Here is a 23,681-nt window from a genome sequence, read left to right as displayed (position 1 = left end):
CTCTGCATGGGTGAAACAGAGTCCAGTCTTGTGTCTATTGGTGAGTCAGAACTGCACCTCCCAGGAGGAACACCCTCACAGCATATTTGCGATATGCAGAGCCAGGCTTTCAGTTTGCAGGCACATCAGCTGGAAGTTATGTTTTCAAAATTCCCTCAGTAGCTTGTTTGTTGCATAACATCACCCAATGGGCCTTTAAAATGTACACAGGTTACACTGTACTTCTATAGATTTAGGTATAGGTAAGTCTAAACAAGATTAAAATTCTGGGCATGCTAGTGCCTCTGTGAGGTACCAGCCTGCAACACTGCAGAAACATTAGTTGAGTGGGTGAGTATATTATAAAACATAGTAATTAATGATATATAAAATCTGAAATTTGACATTTACACACTTTACTTTATAAGGGTTCCCAGCCAAAAAATATAGGAACCACTGGTTTACTCTTTAAAGCTCTTCAAGCTTTTATGCTTTCATGCAAAATCTTAATCTGCCAACTAAGTGCAGCTATCTAAGTGTAGTGGAGTTAAAAGTAGTAAAAAAGTGTACTGAAGTACAGTAGTAAGTAAATGTACTTTCCACTTTCCACAACATGTTGAGCATGCTCAATAGTGCATTACATTTAGTGTCCAACATTTTATCTGAGCATCTGAATGAGATGACTGTTGTTACTGATGATGCAAAATGAGAAAATAAGTTAGTGTCTGAAATCTAAATTTACTGCTCACTACGTAGCAAACTACTGTCAGATGAGTGAATAAATGAACACAGCATGAATTGGCACTTTTGTTTCACTTCATTTTATTTGAATAGCTGAGCAAATCAGAGATGTTGGTGCTGAGATACTCTGGGAATATGTGTTGAGTTGACAGAGCAGCCCAGACATTACCATCCTAAGGGTCATGGGTAAAACTTGATTAATGATTATTAGCTAAATGTTCAGAGACCTGAAACATTTTCTCAGATTTATTCAATGAATTTCTGAATTGCTGCAGAAGGTAAACCTCTGCTGGATGTTGCGCTCACAGGCACGTAGAGTTACACTCACTGTTCAAACAGGAATACCAGGGCAGAGAGGAGAGATGGGTGAGTGACCCACACAAAACAGCCACTGTATGTAAAGCTAACACGCGCCACTCTGTCTGGACATGATGCACTTTTAAATGAGTGGAGTCAAACACGTTGCTACGCCCTCCTGCATCCGGCTGCAAACAGAAGTGCCAGTGATTATATGGCCAGCAGCTTTTAAAAACACATCCTATTTACACCTGCTGGCCCAACATGAGGGCACACACACACACACACACACACACACACACACACACACACACACACACACACACACATGCATAAACACACTTATAGATTTACATGCCTACACACACTGCCACACACATCAGGTTCATGCAGAGGTATGTACTGCACAAACACACCACATAGATGCATATAAACATGCAACCACATATGTAGGGCTACTCTCCCTCTCTCTCTCCCTCACACACACACACACACACACTGTAGATCTGTTTGCAGTCTCTGTAGTGATGAAGGTAGTCGCTGTAGAGGCTGATGAAGGAGCTATTTACTGTTTGTTTTTTCACAGTTGGGCTCCACAGGAAGTAAAAAACAAACTAAATGTCAGGTTTGTTCCTTTGACTCAGAGAGTTCACCTCAAATTTAACTGCTGCAGGGAAAGAAACTGAGAGAACTGTGATTTTCATATAATGCAGAGATCCCAGCGTGACTGGTTAATACCAAATACAGTGATAGTCAATAATTTCACAGAGATGGATGATTCCAAGTTTTATTTGGCACAGCACAGTACAAGTATACTGTATGTTCACATCAGGATTCGGGATCTGAACAGTCACAGCAGACGTGACGTCTGTGTGCAACGGCACAAATGTTTTGGTTCTATCTGTTAAAAGATATTTCAGTTTGTTGAAGAATCAATCGATCAAAAATACTGATTTAGACCCTCACTTTTATAGAGCTTACTGATTTTCATCAATTGTCCTCAACATAATCACTCAAATGTTGGCTTTTCTGTCAGAAAAATACAGCAATTTGACTTTAATTAATTCATTTACTTGAGCGATCTTTGTAACGTTGTCAAGCTCACTCATTCACTTTTTTACTAACTGTTTACTAGATTTTGCGACCAGTTTGAGTGTATGTGTTTCAGTGTTTGTGTTGTTGTTCTGTGAGAAGTCAGATTATCTGCTCTCAGCGTTGAAGCTAATCTTGACCTTAAAGGGTCATGGTCAACATTTTATAGCCTCCTCCTCCACTTCAACCTTCTCCATCTCCTTTGTCATCATTTGAAAAAAATCCATCTGCTTTCACAGCTTCTTTTCCATACAATCGTGTTTTTATTTCTCAAGTACATCTCTGTCGATAAGACCCTGTCACATGACACACAGCCAGAAACCTCCACACAGATGTCTAAGGCTCGAATAGAAAATCCCAGTTGTGTCTTCTTCTCTACAGCAGACTGTTAAATCAGTCATGCCCATTTGATAGGAAACTCATAACTGCAACTCAACAGTTAATTAAACTAACAAATCAACAAAACAGGTCAATGATGAATTATTCAAACAATTAAATTGTCTGCTAAATTATTAACAGATCCTGCTGTCCAGAGAATAGTGAGAATACTTACAGTGAGAAAAATGTCATCCGCCTCGTAAAAAGCAGGATTCTCCCATCAGACAGTGTTGACAGAGGTCACTGATTACTCATGAGAAATCACCAATATAAACCTCAACCTGAAGAACTGGATGTGCATCTTTTGCAACATTCAATGACATTCATGAGGTGGAGTTTTGCACCGTCCCGGAGGCCCCTCCTGGCCAGCCAGTTCAGTGTCATACTGTAGATTTCACTTGTTAACTCAGTACAGTTTCTTTGCCATGTGTCAGCTACAGATGAGGAATTTTTTTTCATTTTTGTTTTTACTTATTCATTTGTTATTATTATTATTATTATTAATTTTATTGTTGAAGGTGCACTGGATTCAAATGATTAGCACAGACGTGACTGAAGACTCCCAAAAGTGCATGAGTGCTGACTATTTCAATCCAGGTTTGTTGCAGTGACTTAATCAAGTCTTGAACTTGGATTTCTATTCATCATCAAATGGAACAGCACAATCGATTCAGTATGTCTGATACTGCGGTGGTGTCGTTTCACAGTGGTTCTCAAACCTGAGGGTTGCGACAAGACAGTGTGGGTTTCCTGAAAAATTATTAATAGTTTTAAACACCAATATATTTTTATGTATTTTTCCTCTGCTTTTGCTCAAATCTGGGCTTTTATGCAACACTGAATTACTGTAAGCCTCAAGGACTCCTCTGATAATTCAAGTAAAACAAAACCCAACTTCAACACTCTCCACATTTAACATGTACTCATTGCAGTTATTTAAGGAGTCACAACCAAAAAGCTTGAGAATCATTGTCCTGGCCTATAATGTAAGTTTTTTCCACCAGTCTGAAGCACACAGTTGTTGTCTAAGACTGAATAAAAGAAATAAAAAATGCTAAGAAACACAGATCTAGAAAAATACCCTAAAAAATGGCAAAAGTCTATGTAACAATGTGTTTGACTTCAGAGAATCCAGCTGCAATCGAAAACACTCTTATTGGACTGTTTTGGACTTTGTGTGTCACTCTTATTGTTGTTTGACAGTTTTTAATCGACCTTGCTTTGTGTGCAGTGCTGGCAACCGATTGAAGAAAATGTCAACTTGTGCATTCGAGATAATTCTGGATCACAGCTATAAATTAGACGCTATAAATACGTAGAAAACCTGCCTTCACAAGGTGCAGAGTGACACTCAAACATCCAAAACATCAGTCAGTTACACTATCACTGTCTAAATGTGCTTTAGTATGTGTATATACATGAGAGGGAATGTTATCTTTTTGGTCGGGCATTTGCATTGGTGTCCATGCTTCTTTACAAGAGGGGTGCTTTGTGGCTCTCTGTTGTATGTCCTTTCAGTCCTGCTCAGAGCAGCTTCCTCTGTTCCTGTTGGCTGCTCACCCCTTTACTTCTTCTCCTGAGGGATCTTTTGTGTAGCCTGTTACTGTTGGTGCCGGCTGGGGAAGAAAAGGTACGCATACTGATGATATCATGTAAACATGAGTGGCCAAAGGACTTACAAATCACCCTTAAGTGAGTGGCGTGACTAAAGGATCCATTTCAGGAGCTGCCACAGGCTCTTCATCAGTGTGATGTTGAAATGTTAGCTCTGTAGGGATTGTATTTTCTGTGTATAAAATATTACCCCTGTTTAAATCCAGCATTAGGCTCAGGTATCCTAAGGGTTTCAGGCATCAATACTGAACTACAATGTCCCCGGTCTGAGTCTGACCAGGGACCTTTGTTGCATGTGGTTCCCCTCCTCTCCCCACTGTTGACTCTCTATCAAAGTCATAAATAAATAAAGTTCAATAAAGCAGAATGTATCATTGAAGCACAGGGGTAACAGGAGTCTTGCCATAGTTAAATACCAGGTTTTGATTTATAGTTGAGTTATAGTCTCATTTCCCCTGTTATCATCATCATCATCATCATCATCATCATCATCATCAATTGTATTCCCCACAGTGTGTGTCACATGCTCTGTGATACAGAGAAACAGCACTTACTTAATGTAAAATATTTATATTACTATTCTATTTTGCCTTGTCTCAATATCAAGTAGGAGACTTCACCATTCAAACACTGTGTTTACATTCATTCATTTACTGTGACACACACTGGTGATCACAGTGAGCAGCAAGTTCCTTCTTCCTTTAACTTTTTTAACTTCATTTAGGTTGTCTTCACTATCAGTACCTTTCGCAGGCATCAGTAACCCATGCTTATCAATCAATCAATCAATCAATAAATCAATCAATCAATCAATCAATCAATCAATCAATCAATCAATCAATCAATCAATCAATCAATCAATCTTTGTTTATGGTATTGCCTCATTATTTCTCATCATTGTATCTGGCCTTAATTTCTTTTGGCTGTTTTTACTTAAACCTGCATGCTGTGGTTTTAAGATACAGACATGATCACAATAATGTGATCTAATAATTTAAATAGATTTTTCACCATCTCCCTGCAAGCTCACCTTCTGTACATTCCACTTGTGGCTCCTCCCACTGTCCATCTGGCATACAGCGTATGACAGGCAGGTGGCGCTGTGTGTAGCCTGCATCACACTGGTAGCGGACTATGGAGTTGACGGGGTAGCGCTCTCTGCTGCTGCCCATCGGCCGGCCATGTTCCACCTCCGGGGGAGCGCCGCATGTGACTGTTGGTGGTTACAGAGTTTGTCTCGATGGAGGCGGCTGGTTCATTTTTGTCGGACTTACAGATTTTTGGTTTTGTGTCATGATTAAATATTCATTTTTTACATTTTTTTAACTTAGTTTTTTAAATAATCCAACTGTACATTTCACATCAGAAGTGAATGTTCCTTCTGGAACCAGATGCCTAAACTAATCCAGTAAACCTACCTGGTCCACTCTTGCAGGTGAAGGGAAGGTGGTAGTTGCAGGGTACGTCATTCCACTGTCCTCCCTCATGCCAAATCATCACCACACAATCCTCCTCAGAGTTGAAGTAGTTATCTGGCTGGTTGGGCCTCCAGTTCTCAAAGGTCTGAGCGGAGCATTATACATTATAAGACTCAACAGAAAGCACTCATTAGACAATTACAACATGAAGAAAAAAGTGGCAGTTCTACAGTGAGTGCATCTATAGAGGCAGAGAAAAGCAATGAACCTGCAACATTAGGTATAGCAGTGATAATAGTGGTAGTAATAGTAGTAAGTTGACCTCTTGGGTACACAGCTGAATATACTATGACCAACAATCTCCAAACAAACTCACCAGAGGACTTCTGTCTGTCCAGCGGAACTCATTCTGCACATCTTTGTCATTAAGTCCAATCCACTGGTAGTCCTGACCATTGGCTGTATATCAAAGAGAAAGGGATCTTAGCTTTGAAACAAATTAAACATGCCGTCCCCATGAATTATGCTGACGCCACTTAAATGCCTGTGAAACCACATATGATTTTTGATTTTCTGTTGGGCCACTGGGGGTTAGTGGTAACTATGGTTGCATCATAGAAAGTTATGCTAGGTAGCTGTGGTAATGGTGAGCAGAAATGACAGAGAGTAGCACTGTTGAGAAATGATAACAGGATTTACAGAGGAGTCAGTCTGAAGGCACGTTGCTGGTCTAATGGTTAAATGAGCTTTCTTTCACTTGACAAGAGCTTTGGCCATCGACAAGAGGTTGTAATACGCCCTCTGAGTAGCACTATGTCTTCAGGGCAGATTTGAGGCTACAGCGAGTCACTGTGGGAAAGTGATAAGATGGTCCAGGGCTGGCTGGTTAGCATGCTAACTTTAGTAGAAGAAAAATGATAGTGGAGTTAACATTGCTATTGCTTTCCACCACCGGAGACAGCTCTTGGTGAGTAAAGGAATGAAGTCTGATATTGAATTCCCAACATTTCTTCGACTGATAAGTAAACAGCTGCTAATGCTAATGCTAAGGCTAGCTATGTAGCAATAGCAAAACTTACAAATAGCTCCTTTAAGGTGCATACCACATAATTGCAACATCCACTGTTTGATTCAGAGCTGGGGGAATCTTGTTGCATGTCATGCCCCTCTCCATCCCCACATCTCCTGTCAGTATCTCTGTCACTATTGCTATCTCTAAAGCAGGCAAACATTGAGAATGACACCTGTGACTGTGCTACCTGTACACAGCAAAGATGGTGACAGCTGAAGCCTCAAAATGCTTAGAAGACAAAAAATTAAAAGTGCATTAGAAAATTAGTCTAAAATTTAACTAAAAGTAGACTTCAATCTCTTCAGTTGTGTTGACTAAAATTTGACTTACACAAATTTTCGTCAAAAACACTAAAACTGAATCAAAATCAGTCATCAATGTTTGACACTGTAGATCACTAATCAGCAATCAAGCAGCTACTCACAGTTGACAAAGTTCTGCTCCTCCTGGGAGCTGATGCTGACCAGGTGAGCGTTGAGCTCCTGACAGCGCTGCTCAGCGTCAGCCCAGGTGTATCTCTCCGCAAAGTGAAGGTAACAGCTGCCCATGAACTCCACCCAGCCTTCAGAGCAGCCCTGCACCGCTACACACATAAATGTACAAAACACACTTAGACAAAAACACAAATATAGCTATAAAGTGGAATTTCTACAGTTTATTGCAATCCAACTCTTTCTAGGTTTGCAGATCTGTAGCATGAAATACAGTGTGCTGTGTGTTGTAGTTTGGTAACTCACGTGTTGAGCAGTCTTCGCCAGTGAAGCCGTTGGGACACTGACATACAGCAAGCTCTCCCTGCACAGAGCAGGATCCTGAACCACAGGGGTTTGGATTACAAGGGTCTGCAGAGACTGACGACAGATAGAAAGAGACTTTACTTAGAAAATCACAGTTCATCCAGTTTTTATATGAGAGAGAATGATATCAGAGGAATAGTAAACATCAAAACACGTACCTTCCGCTACTTCAGGCTCCACCACAACAGCAGGAGTTGCTAGTGAGACTGATGGTGCTGTGGTTGGGCTGGTGTAGGCTGTGTCTGGAGTCACAACAATTGTGCGACCCTCCTGTTCTTCATCCCCCAGTCCTGATTGACCAAGACTGGTGATGTACTCTGAGTAAGTCATGGTAGATCCAGGTGGCAGGGCGACAGACAGCCTGTCAACCGTTGGTTCTTCATGAGGGGCTCCACTTCCGGAGATATGCAAGCTTTGCTCCAAACTTCCACTTAATTCATGGTGCATCCCTGACCCACTTCCTGCCCCGCTTATCTCCACCACCCCGCGGCCCTGCTGAGGGTGGAGTTCCAGTGGCGGTACGGTCACCTGAATCATCTCATCGTCTGTTACAAAGATGACATCACCACGTTGCTGGAAAGAGTCTCCAGAGGCAGAGGCGCTGCCTGACACACCGGATGGAAAACCACTGGGAAAGCCACTGTGGAAGCCTGATCCAAAAGGACGGTATCCAGACACCTCCTGCTCACCAGACGGCTGAACTGTCATGTCAACAGCACTGTGGTCGACAAATGAGATGCCAGAAAATCCACCAGAGCCTGACCCTGACCCTGACCCAGACATACTTCCCGATCCGCTTGTACTTGATTCAATTATCTCAATGCCTTCCTTGCCAAACAACTGCTCATGTGGTTGTCTGTGGGTTTTTGACACCTCCTCCATCTTTCCATCCACCATGATGATCATGAATTCTCCACTACCACTGATGTCTCCACTTGCACTTGTAAAACCTGATCCTGATCCTGATCCTGATACCCCAAAGCCAGATTGTTGTCCATGAATCCCCTCTCCGGATCCAGAAGCACTACCCAGTTCTCCAGATGCGAAGATGACAGTACTTCCTCCTTCTGCCTCCTGGGGAGCTCCAGAGGCAGATCCGTCTCCGGAGAAGATGTCCTTGTGTCCACTGTAGGTGATCTCCAGTCCAGAACCAGAGGCATCACCACTGGCACTGTAACCAGAGACATCACCACTGGCACTGGAACCAGAGACGTCACCACTGGAACTGGAACCAGAGACGTCACCACTGGAACTGGAACCAGAGACGTCACCACTGGAACTGGAACCAGAGACGTCACCACTGGAACTGGAACCAGAGGCGTCACCACTGGCACTGGAACCAGAGGCATCACCACTGGAACTGAAACCAGAGGCGTCACCACTGGCACTGGAACCAGAGGTGTCACCACTGGAGGTGCCGGACTCTCCTGAGATCTCCCCGCTGGCTGAATGATCAGCTGAACCAGACCCTGACACATCAGTAGGAACTGGTGCTGAAGTGGGGGGAAACATTTATTTAGAATGTTAACATAAAAACATTACATACTGAACCTTGTCAAATTCCGTTTAGCAAAGTGAAATATTTGGTTTAGTTTGATTGCAATTATTGGTACCACATTTTAATGAATGGTTTATAGGTTGTAACCAATGGCTTTATCAGTGCTAAAGGAATAATATAATATAAACATTTCCAACAAATTTCAAACTTTGAGAAATTCATGAGTTTAATCATGGTAACAGTGCGTTTCATTTAGTCGCCAGTCAATGACATCATATCCCTGATGTTGGTGTTAGCATTGTCAGTGTCTACCACAAGCTCAACATCAATTTTTTATCCAGTTTGAAGCTACATCTTTATGATACACTTCGATGTAGATCTTGGTCGTTTTCAACCATGTACTTTAATTGAAAGACAGATTTTAGTCATCGGACAACTGGACCTTAAGTTATCAGAGAAACAAGCTGAACAAACGTTACTGGCAGCTTGGGTCCCAGCACCTCCAATGTTTTGTGTGCTGAACAGCATCAGATAAACATAGATTTTTAATGTGAAACTGCTTTAATCTACGGTTTTACTGCATTTAATCACCAGGTCTGTTTAGAGGAGGAAACTGGTTTTGCTCCTGGTAAAAACTTCCTGAATGATTGACCCTGAAGGAATCCAAACTGGGAGAAGCTGACTGCAATGATGATAATGGTGGTGAAGACAACAACTCCCATGATCCCATGCTCCTTCACGATATCACCAAACACCATGTTTTGTTATTATTTTAATTGTGAGACCCTTTGTGTCAGAAATTACACACAGTGCATTTAAGTAAATAACGTATCCTTTATACTCCTTTATAGAGTGTAGTCACCATTAATAAAGGGTTTTATTCTAGAGGCCGATTTATCGGTATCTGCACATATATTCTCTGATATGTGCTGATATTAATACTTTTATTAAGAAGCAATAATGCAGTGGAAATGGCCAGGTCAAGTCAAGTTATATAGGCAGCATTTTATCTATATTTGATCCTTTGTTTTCATTCAAGTTAAATATATATATAGAATCTATATACATATTTGCTCTTATGTTTTTTATTTATAGTTATTTATGTTTATAGTTATTTTATTTAAGTTTACTGTTTCAGTGCACTGATGTCATTTTGGACAATAAAGTTTAGTGTTAAACTGTAAAATATCCTGTTTTCATTACATATCTTTTTCACAAGTTATTATATATCTGCCGATATATCAATTTCAAATTTTTTTTTTCCCTAATATCAGCATTGGCATCGGCCCCAAAAATCCAATATCGGTCGGGCTCTATTTTATTCCATCAAGTCTGCAGTTATTAGTGTTACTAAGATGTTAATGCATGTATTTTATTACAAATCATTTTCCAGAACGTAAGTGGTCAGATGGTCCCACCAATCAAAGGGGGTTTTCACAACCTGGCAACCAAAAAGTGTTAACGCCCTATAACTGATCTAGTCAATGATTCATTAAAATGCCACGAATTGCAACTTATAACAGCTTTAAAATAGTGTTATTAGGAAGTGGTACTGAATTATTTTGTTACTAAGGACACTTTTAAAGAAGAAAAACAGTTTTCATTGACACATGTGTTTCTTACCAGGAGGAGGAACTTGGTGAGTTGTGATGGTTGTCTTGTTGATAAACACCTCTATTTCAGTAATATTTACACTGGTTTCAGTTTCATTGTAGACAACAGTTGGTTCAACTAAAAACAAAACACAAAACCACATGCGATTGTTGTAAAACTTCAGACAAGGATGTCGATACTTAACTAACAGTGCAAATGGATATTTAGTAGATTGGGAAACTGCCCTATTTACAGTAAAGCATAGAGATATCAATGATAATATTAAATAAGAAACTACTTTGGCCATTTCACAGTCAGTCAGAACAGATTCCTGTCTTACCAGGGGGAACAAAGTGATCAATTGTCGCTGTTGTCTTATTGATAACATCCACAGTCACCAATGTCACATCCACACTGGTTCTATTCTGAATATGAACAAGTGGGATTTCAGCTGAAAAACAAAATGACAAAATGACAGTTTTTAGGACAAAAGGTACTGGGAAGCCAACTGTATACTGTATGTAGTGATATGGCAAAACAAATGTTTCTATGAATAATAACAATAATAATATGTTAATATCAATATGACAACAATGCACAACATCAAATCATCTTGAAAACTGGATTATAAATTGCGTCACAACAGTGGTTGCTTCACCTTTCATGATGTAAAATTTATTTTAAACAGAAGTTATTTAACACAAAGTGGATACTACTGAAATTATTTCTTCACATAATTGAATGTTTGGGTTGTTTGGTCAAGTCAGAGTGACAGAAGTTTCAAACATTACTTTTCTTTTAGCTGATGTTTGCTCGTTTTTGCAACAATAATGTCCAAATTCAAATTGTTCAAATTGTAATTTCTAGTGGAGCTTGTCTACAATTTTCACCCTGGCAACTGCAGACGTACCCCCTATTGTACCCCTGGTTGATAATCAAATTTTTATGCTGAATCAAAATTAAAGTTGGCAAGTAGGTGTTGTACATATGTAACATCTACTTAGACACTTGAGGTTGTAGCTGGGGATTTAGGTGAGTTTATTTTTTCCATTAAAATCCTGAATATAAATGAATCCTTTCCTACCTTTGAAACAGTATGCGTCGTAGCGTGAGTGCACATCAGGGAATCCTGTCTGGTTGGGGAAGGCGTAGATGATGTGAACTCCCACCTGACCGCCTCCACAGTGGGACCTGGGGGTTGTGATGGGGTAGCGGACACTGCGGTCCATCAGCCAACCTGGACGGCACTTGTCAAGTCCTTGGTTCCAGGCAGAGTACAGCTGCCCGGGGGTGGCCAGGGTGGTGTTCAGTTTCTGACAATGCTGCACAGCCTCCTCATAGGAGAAGCTGTCATAGTCACTGGTGAAGAAGACCTCACCTGAGAGAATGAGCATTCAACAGCATTCACAAGAACTCAGGTCAGATACAGTAGATATGTACACAGATTGATGACAAGTTGACAGTACACTGTATAAAGTCTATTAAATTGGTGTGAGAGGGTTTAAGCTGCTCACCTTGCAGACGCTCCACGTAACAAAATACATCGTAATGTTCACTGGCTGGCCTCAGGCCATAGGACCTGACTCCTGGAAGGTATGGCAGATTACCTGCACAGTTATCTCTGGGTGACACGATTGGATACCTGATCATGAGAGAGGATGATGGTACAGTGTATTAAGGCTTCGTTCTGCTGTATACCCCTTAGCGGATAAGCTTTGATATGCAAAATGAACTATTTCCAGCCAGTATCCTAGATATTATTTCCTGAATTTAAAAACATTTCATATATATAGATCAGTCTGTCCTACACATTCCTCTGACTCACCTGACTGTCTGGTCACGGAGCCAGCCGGCGTCACATTGGTGCAGGCCTTTCTCGAAGGCGGCCTGCAGCTGCTTTGGGCTGGCAATGACTGCCCCAATGCTCAGGCAGGCGCGCTGAGCCTCAAGAAAGGTAAGGGTGTACCGGCCAGTGATGGGACGGTAGTGGAACACCACACCTGGGAAAAGAGAAAGAGGGAAGGAAGAAGGGTTGTCTTCTTTTGTCCTATAGTAATTCATTTTCTTTTTGCTAAAACTACTTGGTTCAGTCTGATTTTATTTCCTTATTTTGCATTTTTCCTGATGCAGATTATGGTCATATATTCAGTTTGAACATCTTGAAGTCATTTATTTGCTGCCCTATGGTTATGCATCATCAGGTTAGCCAAGGACAGCAATGGCCGAGAGGCCGCGGGCATGCATGAGAGGATTTTGTGGAAGTCGTAGTATTCCAGCAAGTTCAACATCATGACATTTCCTCCTATTTCAGTGAACCATCTCCAAATAGAATGACTCAACATGGTTGTCCCATTCCAAAAGCTCTTTTAAAGGAGCTATATCAATCTACACTGCAATGACCCAACCTATTCCCAAAAGGCAGGATGCTGCAAAAATGCCAAAGTGACTACCCCCTGCAAAAGAATATACTGTTGCTAATATAATGGCAGAGCCAGTTGTTCTTGTACTCTCCTTTTGCTGTTGTGTCCTTTCATTGCACTGTTCTAAAATGTTTTCTTATAGTGAAAAGAAACAAAGGATTTTGTTATCGACCGAGTACATAACCAACTTCCTACCCGTGGGAGCCATGGCAGCATCTATGTCTGTCAGGTCGAGTCCAGGCTCTCCTACAATAGGAGTCACTTTAGTGTATGTGTCTGTCACACTGGGAGGGACGGGCAGCGGGGTGAGGGTGTCCACTTCTCCACCCCTGATCTCTTCACCCCCAGGTGAGGGGGTGAGTCCTGGGAACACCCCAGGGACGGATGTTATGCGTACGATGTCAGGGAAAGGGGTGGTCCTCGCAGGCACGACATCTTCATCCTCGCCAGCTGAGGAAACCACATTGCATGATTGACACATGTTATAACTTTATTAGTCAGCAACTAAAGGAGAAATCCACCCTAAAATAAACATTACCAAAGAGGTATTTTATCACAAAACCTCCCTGTAGGATTTACCTTGGAAGCAGATAGCATCGTAGTGGGAGTCTGGGTAGGGGTATCCTGTCTGGTTGGGGAACAGGTAGACAGTTCTCACTCCCAGAAGCCCTCCTCCACACTGAGGCCTGGCGATGTTAATAGGGTAGCGCACACTTCTGTCTCCCAGCCAGCCAGCGTTACACACATCCAATCCAGCCTTCCAGGCCAGGTACAGTTCTCCGGTGGTGGCAAGCCGGGCGCCGAGTTTGGCACACTGATCTCCTGCTTCATAGAAAGAAAACTTCTGCGCAGACATGGAGTAGAAGACTCTGCCTGGGAGGAGAGAGGAGGGAGATGAACATGCATTTATATGACAGGAAAGAGTTGCGTGCACAGTGTAGAGGGTTTGTGTGGCTCAGGTAGCCTGGTTAGACGAGTGTACCTGACATCTTCTCAGCAAAGCAGTACACGTCATAGGTCTCGTTGACGTCTCTCACTCCATAAGTTCTCACGCCTGGGAAGTTCTCCTTGTCTCCATAGCAACGCTCCCGGGGCTCATGGATGGGGTACCTTGAGAGAAGAGAGAGACGTTTTTTAGATAGAAAGTCTGTAACAACAGTGCATTTTGTTTACTGTGTTTTTTAATGCAGAGCTGTTGGTATGTTAAAGACATTCATTTGTTTTATATAATAAATGTCAGAGTCACAAAAGACACATCAGCTGGACCATCAGGTGACCAAAACTCAATCGACAGCATTAAGACTAAAGGGGTCAGTATGTTTCATTTCATGTATTAAGATCCCCATTAGCTTCATCAGCACAGAACCTCCTGCTGGGTTTCATTAACAGAGACACAAAATTCACAAACTAAACTGATTAAACTCAATAAGACAGACACAACAATATAACACAGCTCCAATAATATAACACATAGTGTTGCAAATTGACAAACAGCGTCTGTGACCTCGTGCCCCCACACTTGCAAATTGGTGTCGCTGCATCCGACAGTTTTTAACTTTCCATAAACAACAACCTGTAACCTATAAAAAACGACTTACAGATGTGCACAGACCACATCTCATGCTGTGGCTGGTTTTGCACTTTCATCCAACAGCAAAGAAGATTAGCTGGCCCTTTCTGTGTGGAGACTGCATGTTCTTCTTGTGTCTATGTGGCTTTTCTCTGGGTGCTCTGGTTTCTGGCCCACGGTCCAGTAACATGCTAGTCTCGTGAACTGCAAACTCTATATTTGCGAGTGTTTATTTTTTAGATGGAAATCTGTCCACAGTGACCCTGAATAAATAAGCAGTTTAGAGCTTGGATGGCTGGATGGATGAAAACTACCTCACAGTTTGATCAGAGAGCCAACCGGCATCACACTGGTGGTATCCATCATCGTAGGCGGCCTGGAGCTGGGCTGGAGTGGCGATGGTGGCACTGTTCTGGATACAGGCAGCCTTGGCCTTCTCGAACGTCAGGGTGTAGCGGGTGGAGATGGCTCGGTAGTGGAACACAATCCCTGTGAGATACAGATATGGGTGAGCAGAGGACAAACTAACTGACATGAGATATATTTTACCAACACTCTGATAACTTTGCCTTTTGCAGCTTGTATTCAACCAAAAACTAACCAGGTACGTTTCCAAAGGTGAGAGGTTAAATCTGCAGCCAGCTGAATGGTTGGATGGACTTTCCAAAGGTCAAAGGTTTCTTTATTCTTATCTTTTTGACAGAGATTTTCCTCCTTGATGGGTGTGTAATATTACAAATTGGATTGTACATGTGCATAAAAAAGCCTGTGTTTGAAGGAAACTACAGAAATGGGTAAAATTGAAAGGCTTTGACTAGAAAACACATTGGATTTTTTTTTTGTTTATTTGGAGATGTTAAAGGTTTGGTGTTTGGACAAACAGTGATGAAACTTAGTAGATTAATTTTGTAGTAAACTAAACTGAACAACATTATTTTTCTGTAGCATACCCTGAACCTGGATGTCCACAGAGTCGTAGTTATCTTCGATGCCGTGCATCACCTCGCAGCGATAGGTGCCAGAATCTTTGGACCTCAGCTCTGTGACCTCCAGGGTGGCATCAGTGGGCACCAGAGGGTAGTTGACCATCGTCACTCTGTCCAAATACTCTGTCTCCACCTGAACTTTTCCCTCTGACGCCACCAGGATGGTGGTGGCTTTCTCCTTGGTGACATAGGACCATTTGATGCGGTGGGAGAGCGGGGCGACGGTTGGAGCTCCGGGATCATTGACGGTATTGTCCTGGAAGTAACATGGTACCACTACCTTGCCTCCCAGGAGAGGACGGAGAGGAATCTCCATAGGGATGCTAACACGGAGTGTGCCATCCAATTCTGTGGATGAGACATGTCGAGGTTGATTTGTTACTATTTCTAATTGTAAATGAGGATACAACCTAACATGTAGTGCAAATGTATGTTTTTGTAAAATCTCTGTTACAGTCTTGTGAGCTATGGGCTGCACTTTTGCGGGGCTTCTCAACCGTAGTAGGACCAAACACTTACACGTACATTCACAAACTGATGGTGGCAGAACTACCAAACAAGGCAAGAGCAATTAGGGGTTAAGGTCTTGCTCAAAGACACTTAAACATTTGGACTAAAGGAGCCAAGGATCCCTTCCTTTGCCCCCTGTCCACTTTAGAATTGATTTTAAAATTTTACTGATCACTGTTAAAGCATGCCAGGGCCTAGCCTCAAGCTACATAGCAGAATCGTTAACCCCGTACAAGCCAGCACACGGCCTTAGATCCTCAGCTGGGGCCCTTCTGGCCGTTCCAAAGTTGAGGCTTAAATCAGGGCCCCTCGACTTTGGAACGATCTGCCTGAGGAGAGAAGGCAGAATCAGTGACGTCTTTTAAATCACTTGACATAAAAGCAAATGAGTGGGTTTCACTCATTTGCTTTTATGTCATGTTGTCTTTTAATTGTCCCTTTATCGTCCTTTTATTACTTTTATTGTGAGTGCTTCTATTGCTTTTGCACGGCACCTACTCTCTATAATTGTCCTTATTTATATTGAAGTATATTGTGTGTCTTCCCTCTTTAACTTTATCTATTTCTGTCCTGCTTTTGCTTTGGTTAGCCTTCCTATCTGGCTTTCTGTTTTTATACTGCCTTCTGAGCCTCTTCCCTATTATTGCTTTTGCTTCGATTGCAAAGCACTTTGTAAACTCTGTTGTTAAAGGTGCTGGATAATTAAATTTATTATTATTGTTATTGTTAAGGATTGGTCCACCAACCCTACCTAGCAACAGTCGCCCCAAAAACATTTATTCCAGAGGCCTACTTCGTCCTACGTTACACTGCTTTGCCACTTTTTGGGGGGATAGAAAAAAGCTCAGATGAGACAAAGGGGCAAAAAAGGCTGATTTGGCCCATACATCACCTGCATATTTAATTACTTTTAATCAGATATTAGGTTACACAAGACAAAAATGACAGGACTGATGGATATGGGTACGATACAGCTTAATATGAGTTTCTCATTTTCTTCAAATACTTAAGTTTCCAAAGGGTTGTTAATTTTCACAAACAGATGATGAAGGAAAGACTCCATTTTAGACAATGAAATGCAACAAGTGATTTCTCACCAAACTCACCATCATGATCTTCAAATGATATTGTTGCCGAGATGAGGGGCAAAGACACACACAGCAGAAGGAAGGGGGTCATCGTTACCTGGAAAATACACAACAATGGAATCACATTTGAATTTGACAAAATAATTAATGACAAAATGAACAGGCAGAGCTTAAAGCTACTGAAAGCTATTTCATGTTTGGCCTTTTAGTGATCACAAGTTGGCTAAAATGATCACAGTCAAAGTGTACACAGTAAGTGTAAAGAAGTTGTGTAAAACTATACAAACTTTCTAACTTCTCTTTACCAGAAATGAACAGTGAAGTAAGTGTTTGAATGAATGAGGTTAGTTTTATTTATTATAATTTCCTCCACCTCTGTATGCCACTGTGTTTTTTCCTAAATCCTGTACACCTACATTCATATGCCGTGTTATCCGGGATATACAGAGCATTTACTTATTACGTCAACCTCATTAGCTAAAATGGAAACAGGACATCAAGAGCCTCTGGTATTATTTGGAAATACCATACATGCTCGCGTGGGAAAGAAAGCCCCCTCTGTCTCTGTTCACATGAAATGTCTTTAGTGCTAAAATAAGTTCAGGCAGAGAAAGGGAGAAGTATGATTCATTCCTCTCAAACTCTTTTCCATTAAGAGAAATGCAGTAAGAATGAAGTAAGACTTTTTTCCCCAGCTTACTAACTTTCCTTTTAGTGTTTTCTGTTTGTGTGTGTGTGCTCATTTGAGTTTGCACAGTGCGTGTCCTTGTCTCTTTGTCTGCATGAATACAGCATACTTCTAATGTCTGTGTAATCCATGGTGAATGTGAATGAGGATCCTTTCCAAAAATAGTAAAACCTCTATGAAGTTTAAATTCCTTTGTCCTTCTTTAGACATGTTAGCTGAGTGGCTCTATTTATGTTGGTCTGTCAGTCTGCCACACTAAAATATTTTCACAACTATAAAATTCAAGGGCCTTTTTGTCAGTTTTCTCTGCTGCCTAATGTGGTTTCTTGCTGGGAGCAGGTAGTGATGATTGACTAGAGTTTCGGCTATCGCTGCGTTTAAGAGACAAAAGGTTATAATACGCCTTCTGAGCAGCGCAGGGTCTACAGGGCAGATCAGAGGCTACAGTGAGACGCTATCAGAAAGTGATGAGACCGGCCGGGGCTAGCTGGTTAGCGTGCTAAATTCAGTAGAAGAAAAGCTGTGATGGAGACAATAGTTTACATTGCGTTGCTTTCCACTGCTGGAGACAGCTGTTGGTGAGTAAAGGAATAAAGTTTGATGCTAAAGTTTCCTCTAGACTTGTAAATAAACAGCTGATAATGCTAACACTGGCTATGTAGCATTAGCAAAACTTTTAAGTACAGATTGCATGGTGCCCAGAGTATGAATCCTACTGACTTTGGTGATCCCCTTACTTTTCTTTTAGCAGTGTAATGAGGTCAAAATTACTTACAGTACTTAAGTTTATGACCAAGTACCTGCAAAACTGTTGACATTCCCATCAGCCACATCTCTGCTTTATGTTTAGGGCAAATTAGCAAATTACTAAACTAAGATGGTCAAAATGGTAAACACTACACCTCCCAAACATCAGCATGTTAGCATTGCCATTGTGAGGATGATAGGCTGAAGACATTAGCATTTAGCTCAAAGCACTGCTGTGCCTAAGTACAGCATCACAGAGCTTCTCATGTGTTTGCTCACACCAAATATATATAGCTCCTATATATAGCTCATATGTCTCTAGTGTCCAGAGTTTCTCTCCATTATCATGATAATTGATTTTTTTTTTTCTTCTTCTATTTTTGGATAACAAGTCAAACGTTTTTTCTTTTTTTTCTTTTTTTTTTACCATAAATCTGATTCATGATCATAAAGTCTCAACTTCAGTCCAGACACGTGTTTCAATATCACAAACCCACATCTGTCAAAACCTGATTTCTACATTGCTTATTTTCCCTCAACTTTCCACTGCTGTGACGTACAGACCATTCAAACATGCCAGTCCCAACTGAACCTTCATTGTGCTGCATTCACAAGACCAAGGCTGCAGAAAAAAGCTGCCAGTTAATTCCCAACAGTCACAGTGAGACATTTACAGCCTATAAACCTAGAGCTCACGGTCACCATGCGTTTGGAGTGGCTGAACTGAGGTTGGCACCTGGTGGTAAAAGGCCAAAGGAGGAAAGCAGTGAACCTTTAAGTTCAGCATTAAAAAACACCATTATGTACTGTATAATGTATTTAACAGACATCAATCAATCAACCAATCAATCAGTCAATCAAACTCTATTTGTATTTTTCATACAGGTTAGTGCAATTCAAAGTGTGTTACAGATGACTGATAAGCTAATACTATGGATCCAAGCTGATATCCACATGTAGAAACACTGTAGAAATACGTGATAACTTTGTGTTGACCCATTCATGTGTGTGTGTGTATGAGTGTGTGCGTGTGTGTGTGTGTGTGTGTGTGCGTGCGTGCGTGCATGCGTGTGTGTGTGTGTGTGTGTGTGTGTGTGTGTGTGTGTGTGTGTGTGTGTGTGTGTGGGCTGCTAGCATTCTCAGAGTTCCACACACATTACAGTAGCACTAATATTTGCCCTGCTGTCTAATATCTACCTGAGAGTGACTGTTGGCCGAGTTTGGGCGGAAAACACAAAATACCACACAGTATGTGTAGACACAGTATGTGTAGACCCTAACCCACCCTGGAATATTCACATACTGTTCATTATCTATGTGATGTTCAGTCATGACAGGTTGTAACTCATTGATGATTTGTTATTTTTGATATTCTCCACTTTTGGGAGAGATTCCTGACTTTTGGCCTTTTCTGACTTTTCTGGTTTAATCTCAAAATGTCAGTTATTCCTGACTTTTCCATGATAACACCTGGATTTTGGGGGTTTTTCAAACATTATTTGTCTTATTCTGGATTATTACCACATTTCTGTTTTTACAAACTACTTTCCAACAACCTCTCATGAACATCTCCTTTAAGAACATTGCTTGTGTGTGTGCTTAGTGGATTTTCTTTTGGCTACTGCCAGTGGAGATATTTCTATCTCTGCATCTTCAATGATGGACGTTGATTTCTTTTTGGATGATTGTTGAAAGTTGAAACGTGAAAAATGTCGAGTCAAGAACAAGGCCTTTGCGATATGATTTTTCTTTTTTTCTTTCTTTCTTTGTGCAGAAATGAAACTCTATTGCAGCTGTGTGAAAGCTATCATGTGATAATGTCACACGATCTTTATTGAGTCTCTCATCCATCGGATTAACAATCGGATAATACAGTGCATGTCCTACAAAAACAAGGTATGAAGTTTATCTCGATTAAAGAGCAACTTAACACCAGCTGGCTCACTAAGCAAGGTATTAGGTTTATTTTCATTAAAAAGCAACTTAACACCAGCTGACCTACACAAAAACGAGGTATGAAGTTTATTAAGCATGATTGATGCTGGGTGTGGTCAGAGGTACAACAGACTTGAAGCTTTCAACCAGAAAATGCAGTGAAACACTGCTTTTCAGCCTATTAAGTTACTCATCCTGCAATAAATGTTCAAATGTTTCCATATGTATTTTTCTTGTATGTTCGTGTGATAATGGGCAAGGTGATTCATTTTTCCTCCTGTGCTTTTCCCTAAATCACTTACTAATATATTCTCACAGTCAAGGTGGGCCTCCCAGAAATGGATAAAGACAGCAATCAAACTCGACTCACACTCTCACAATGCATGAACACAGAAAACGCCAGCAAAAACCTTCCCCCGTTTCCCTCACCGAGCCAACCAAAACCTTCTCATTGCTTTCTATCCGATCATTGAGCAGATCCCCGGCTCTCTTTAATGCATCATTTAAACTGTGGCCACTTCATAATGTGCACCAGCATTCGTGAGCAAGCCACGCCAGGGCAGGTCAAGCCAATCAGCCCTCCACAGTGTGCCCATTCAGTCGGTGGGATGGCTGCTGCTGCCCTTTTCGGCTGCTGTGGTATGTTCCGCTCCCAGCTGAGGTGGAGCTCAATAAGACCTCGGTCTGTTCCAGTAACGGACAGGGGGAGGGTCTTGGGAGGGGGGGAGGCAGCAACCCTGCCAAGGTAAACACACGGCGGGCATCCAGGAGAGGCTCACCACCTTAACCACCCCCCCACCGGCCCCCACCCCTCCTCCCACTCTCCTCCAACCCTCCAGAGTCACTCAGCAGTAGAACAGAGTCAACATTGATAGATACACAAACAGAAACACAGACCGACACTTATAGATCATGGAGGGGATGTGTGGGAGCGCACGTCCGACAGCCTTGGTAAAGAAAGAGGGTGTGTACATATGTCAGTATTGACACACACTGTAAGGCCTGTGTCTGAGAACACACACAGACTCTTGTACAGTCTGATGGGTGGAGGGGAAAAATCATATTCACAGGTGCTTATGGGTGCATTAGTACATGTCCTGATACTCAGCAGTGTAAGACCAAAGACATCCTTGAGGAGCATGTGCACATTAGCCACTTAAATGTAATTAAACATACACACCAGTAGACACACACTCACTGACGATGGCTGAGACAAACTTCAAATGTGAGTTTATTCTAAATGATATTCAAAAAGTGTGAAGATATTTGCTTTAACTGAGCCCACTGTCAATTGTTTTTTCATTTCCGACACCTGAGAATTATAATTCACAACATGCCCTCACACAGCCTGATGTTACCATAGTAACGGGATGTCACTCTTTGACAGTAGTTTCCTATATAGCATTGTTTTCCCCATAAATCAAACACTGTTTTGTGCTGCTCAGCTGTTCCCCTCATAATTTAAATTCAAAAGGAAAATAAAATATTTCCTGTTTTTTCCATTATGATCTCCAAGAACTTAGGATCCAACTCCAACATGGAAACAATATAAGTTGGAGCTTGTGTGACAGTGACTGATTCATCTCTACGGCTCAACACTGAGACCGCAGCGCCTCACATATACAGAGCTGTTATCATGCTCCGCTCAGTCATAAAGTCACCTGTGAGGAAGCGCTAATGCACATGTTGCCCGGGGGTCTACGTCAGTGTTGGATCCCCACAAGGGGTCGCAAGATAAATCTGGGGGTCATGAGATGATTACAAGAATGGAAAGCAGAAAAAAACTGTCATTTCTCAAAGTTTCCTCAAACCTTTGCTGTTATTTTCTTTTTTTAATTGCTGGATAATTCAACTTTCCATGTCTCTCAAAATTATTATAAAACAAGCAAAACTCACTGTTCGTTGGTTAAAATGGTCTGAACTGAAACAAGGGGCCATGAGTAGAAATTACCTCATGAACCTCTGAACCATTTTGTCTAGATGATCAATAAATATGAAAAATGGCCAAATCATTGAGAAAGGGGCAACTTAATGTTCATCAGCAATCTCATACAAAAACATGAGAAATTCAGGCACTGAGTAAATTTGATACATTAGTAACATGATACAGCTTCATACAAGCTACCCTCCAACCAGAGAAACCATCCAGAATCCAAACTGACCATTTAAATGATTCATTTCCATATTCCACATAAAAGTTTAACAATTTCCTGCTCTTAAAACTCCTAATTTAGCCATATTATACTGCACATTTGAAATCACCATGGATATATACTTTTCACATCAAAGTTATAAAGTGTTGTGAAATTGAAGCAACAAATCAAACATCACCACCTAGTTTGTTGTAAACAGAAGGTGATTCCTTCAATACCTCACCGAGGTCAATTCACCAAGGCTCAAAAAACATAGATAGACTTCCAGAGAATAAACTTCCACAAAATAATGACCACAAAAACTTGAAGTTAACAAATCACATTTTATCAAATGTTACATCAAATTTTAGTTCTATTAGTTAACAGTTAACTTCCCAAAGAACAGAACTGCTTGATATTGAGAAAGAAATTTCCAGAAGTTACCTTTGGTTTGACATCTGAGTAACTGAATCAATACCTGTTCCCCAAGCAGAGGGTGAAGAAGAACCAGAGTATCCCCTAAAACCCCCCTTCACAGTATTCCTTGTCAGGGACTCCGGTGGTGAGTTGAAAACGTACCGTTGATGCTCCAAAGCTCCCAGTGCCAGAGACTCCAGGGCCCTCTCGCTCCTGCCTGTGTAGGAGAGCAGAAAGAAGCTTTATTCAAACTCTACCACACATTTAGATGCTGGAAGGCGAGAGGGAGGGAAAGGAAGCGCGAGAGAGAGAGAGAGAGAGAGAGAGAGAGAGAGAGAGACAGAGAGAGATGTGGTCCTCTCCTGCCAGTTGGTGAGGCCATACAAACAGCCTTGAATATTAAAGCTGAAACTCAGAATCAGACGAATCCTGGAGCTGAAGAAAGGCTCAAATTATCCCATTGTTTCTGCAGTTATTTGCCAAATTGGTTTGAATGGAGGTTCATGCTGTTTTACACACAGAGCAGAGGATGTAAAATATAAAAGCTGTAGAGAAATGTAGTTTAAAAACTTTCATGGGTAGATGGGCATTTTTAAAATAAACTGACAAATATAATTTAGTTATGATTTAGCATCAGTAAAACAAATCAAACTTGGTTTTATGAAATTATACAATCAGGGGGGAAACTTCAAGTTACTGTGGACGTGTT

General features: G+C 41.3%; 1 protein-coding gene across 3 annotated transcripts; it reads right to left on the bottom strand.

Annotated features, from left to right (window-relative positions):
* Positions 1-1,790: 1,790 nt before the first annotated feature.
* Positions 1,791-23,214, bottom strand: acanb (aggrecan b). 3 transcript variants are annotated; one of them, XM_023400326.2, is made up of 19 exons: positions 23,135-23,214; positions 17,072-17,150; positions 15,420-15,803; positions 14,784-14,958; positions 13,882-14,009; positions 13,479-13,772; positions 13,095-13,349; positions 12,305-12,479; positions 11,994-12,121; positions 11,564-11,857; positions 10,820-10,930; positions 10,510-10,617; positions 7,547-8,881; positions 7,329-7,442; positions 7,016-7,174; positions 5,896-5,978; positions 5,520-5,664; positions 5,132-5,314; positions 1,791-4,103 (listed from the first exon to the last, which is right to left on the bottom strand). In XM_023400326.2, exons 2-19 carry the CDS (start codon positions 17,142-17,144, stop codon positions 4,012-4,014), a joined length of 4,236 nt encoding a protein of 1,411 aa, XP_023256094.1. In that variant the 5' UTR covers positions 17,145-17,150; positions 23,135-23,214; the 3' UTR covers positions 1,791-4,011. The 3 variants fall into 3 exon arrangements, with proteins under 3 accessions (XP_023256094.1, XP_023256095.1, XP_087028460.1); XM_023400327.2 differs by lacking the exon at positions 23,135-23,214 and adding an exon at positions 23,034-23,124; XM_087172334.1 differs by lacking the exon at positions 23,135-23,214 and adding an exon at positions 23,000-23,082.
* Positions 23,215-23,681: the final 467 nt, after the last annotated feature.

Source organism: Seriola lalandi, unplaced genomic scaffold (assembly GCF_002814215.2).
Source record: "Seriola lalandi dorsalis isolate HSWRI2012SDOR001 ecotype SW California unplaced genomic scaffold, Sedor1 jcf7180002052274, whole genome shotgun sequence".
NCBI classification, from domain to species: Eukaryota; Metazoa; Chordata; class Actinopteri; order Carangiformes; family Carangidae; genus Seriola; species Seriola lalandi.
This window is presented reverse-complemented; position numbering and strand designations above follow the sequence as displayed.

What these genes read in the sequence shown, in the direction of transcription:
- acanb (XM_023400326.2), bottom strand. Translation starts at nt 17,144, where the DNA reads ATGACCCCCTTCCTTCTGCTGTGTGTGTCTTTGCCCCTCATCTCGGCA. An exon ending in CTTTGCTGAGAAGATGTCAG is followed by an intron (nt 13,773 to 13,881) that starts GTACACTCGTCT and finishes CTCTCCTCCCAG; the next exon opens with GCAGAGTCTTCTACTCCATG. An exon ending in TGGCGAAGACTGCTCAACAC is followed by an intron (nt 7,175 to 7,328) that starts GTGAGTTACCAA and finishes TTATGTGTGTAG; the next exon opens with CGGTGCAGGGCTGCTCTGAA.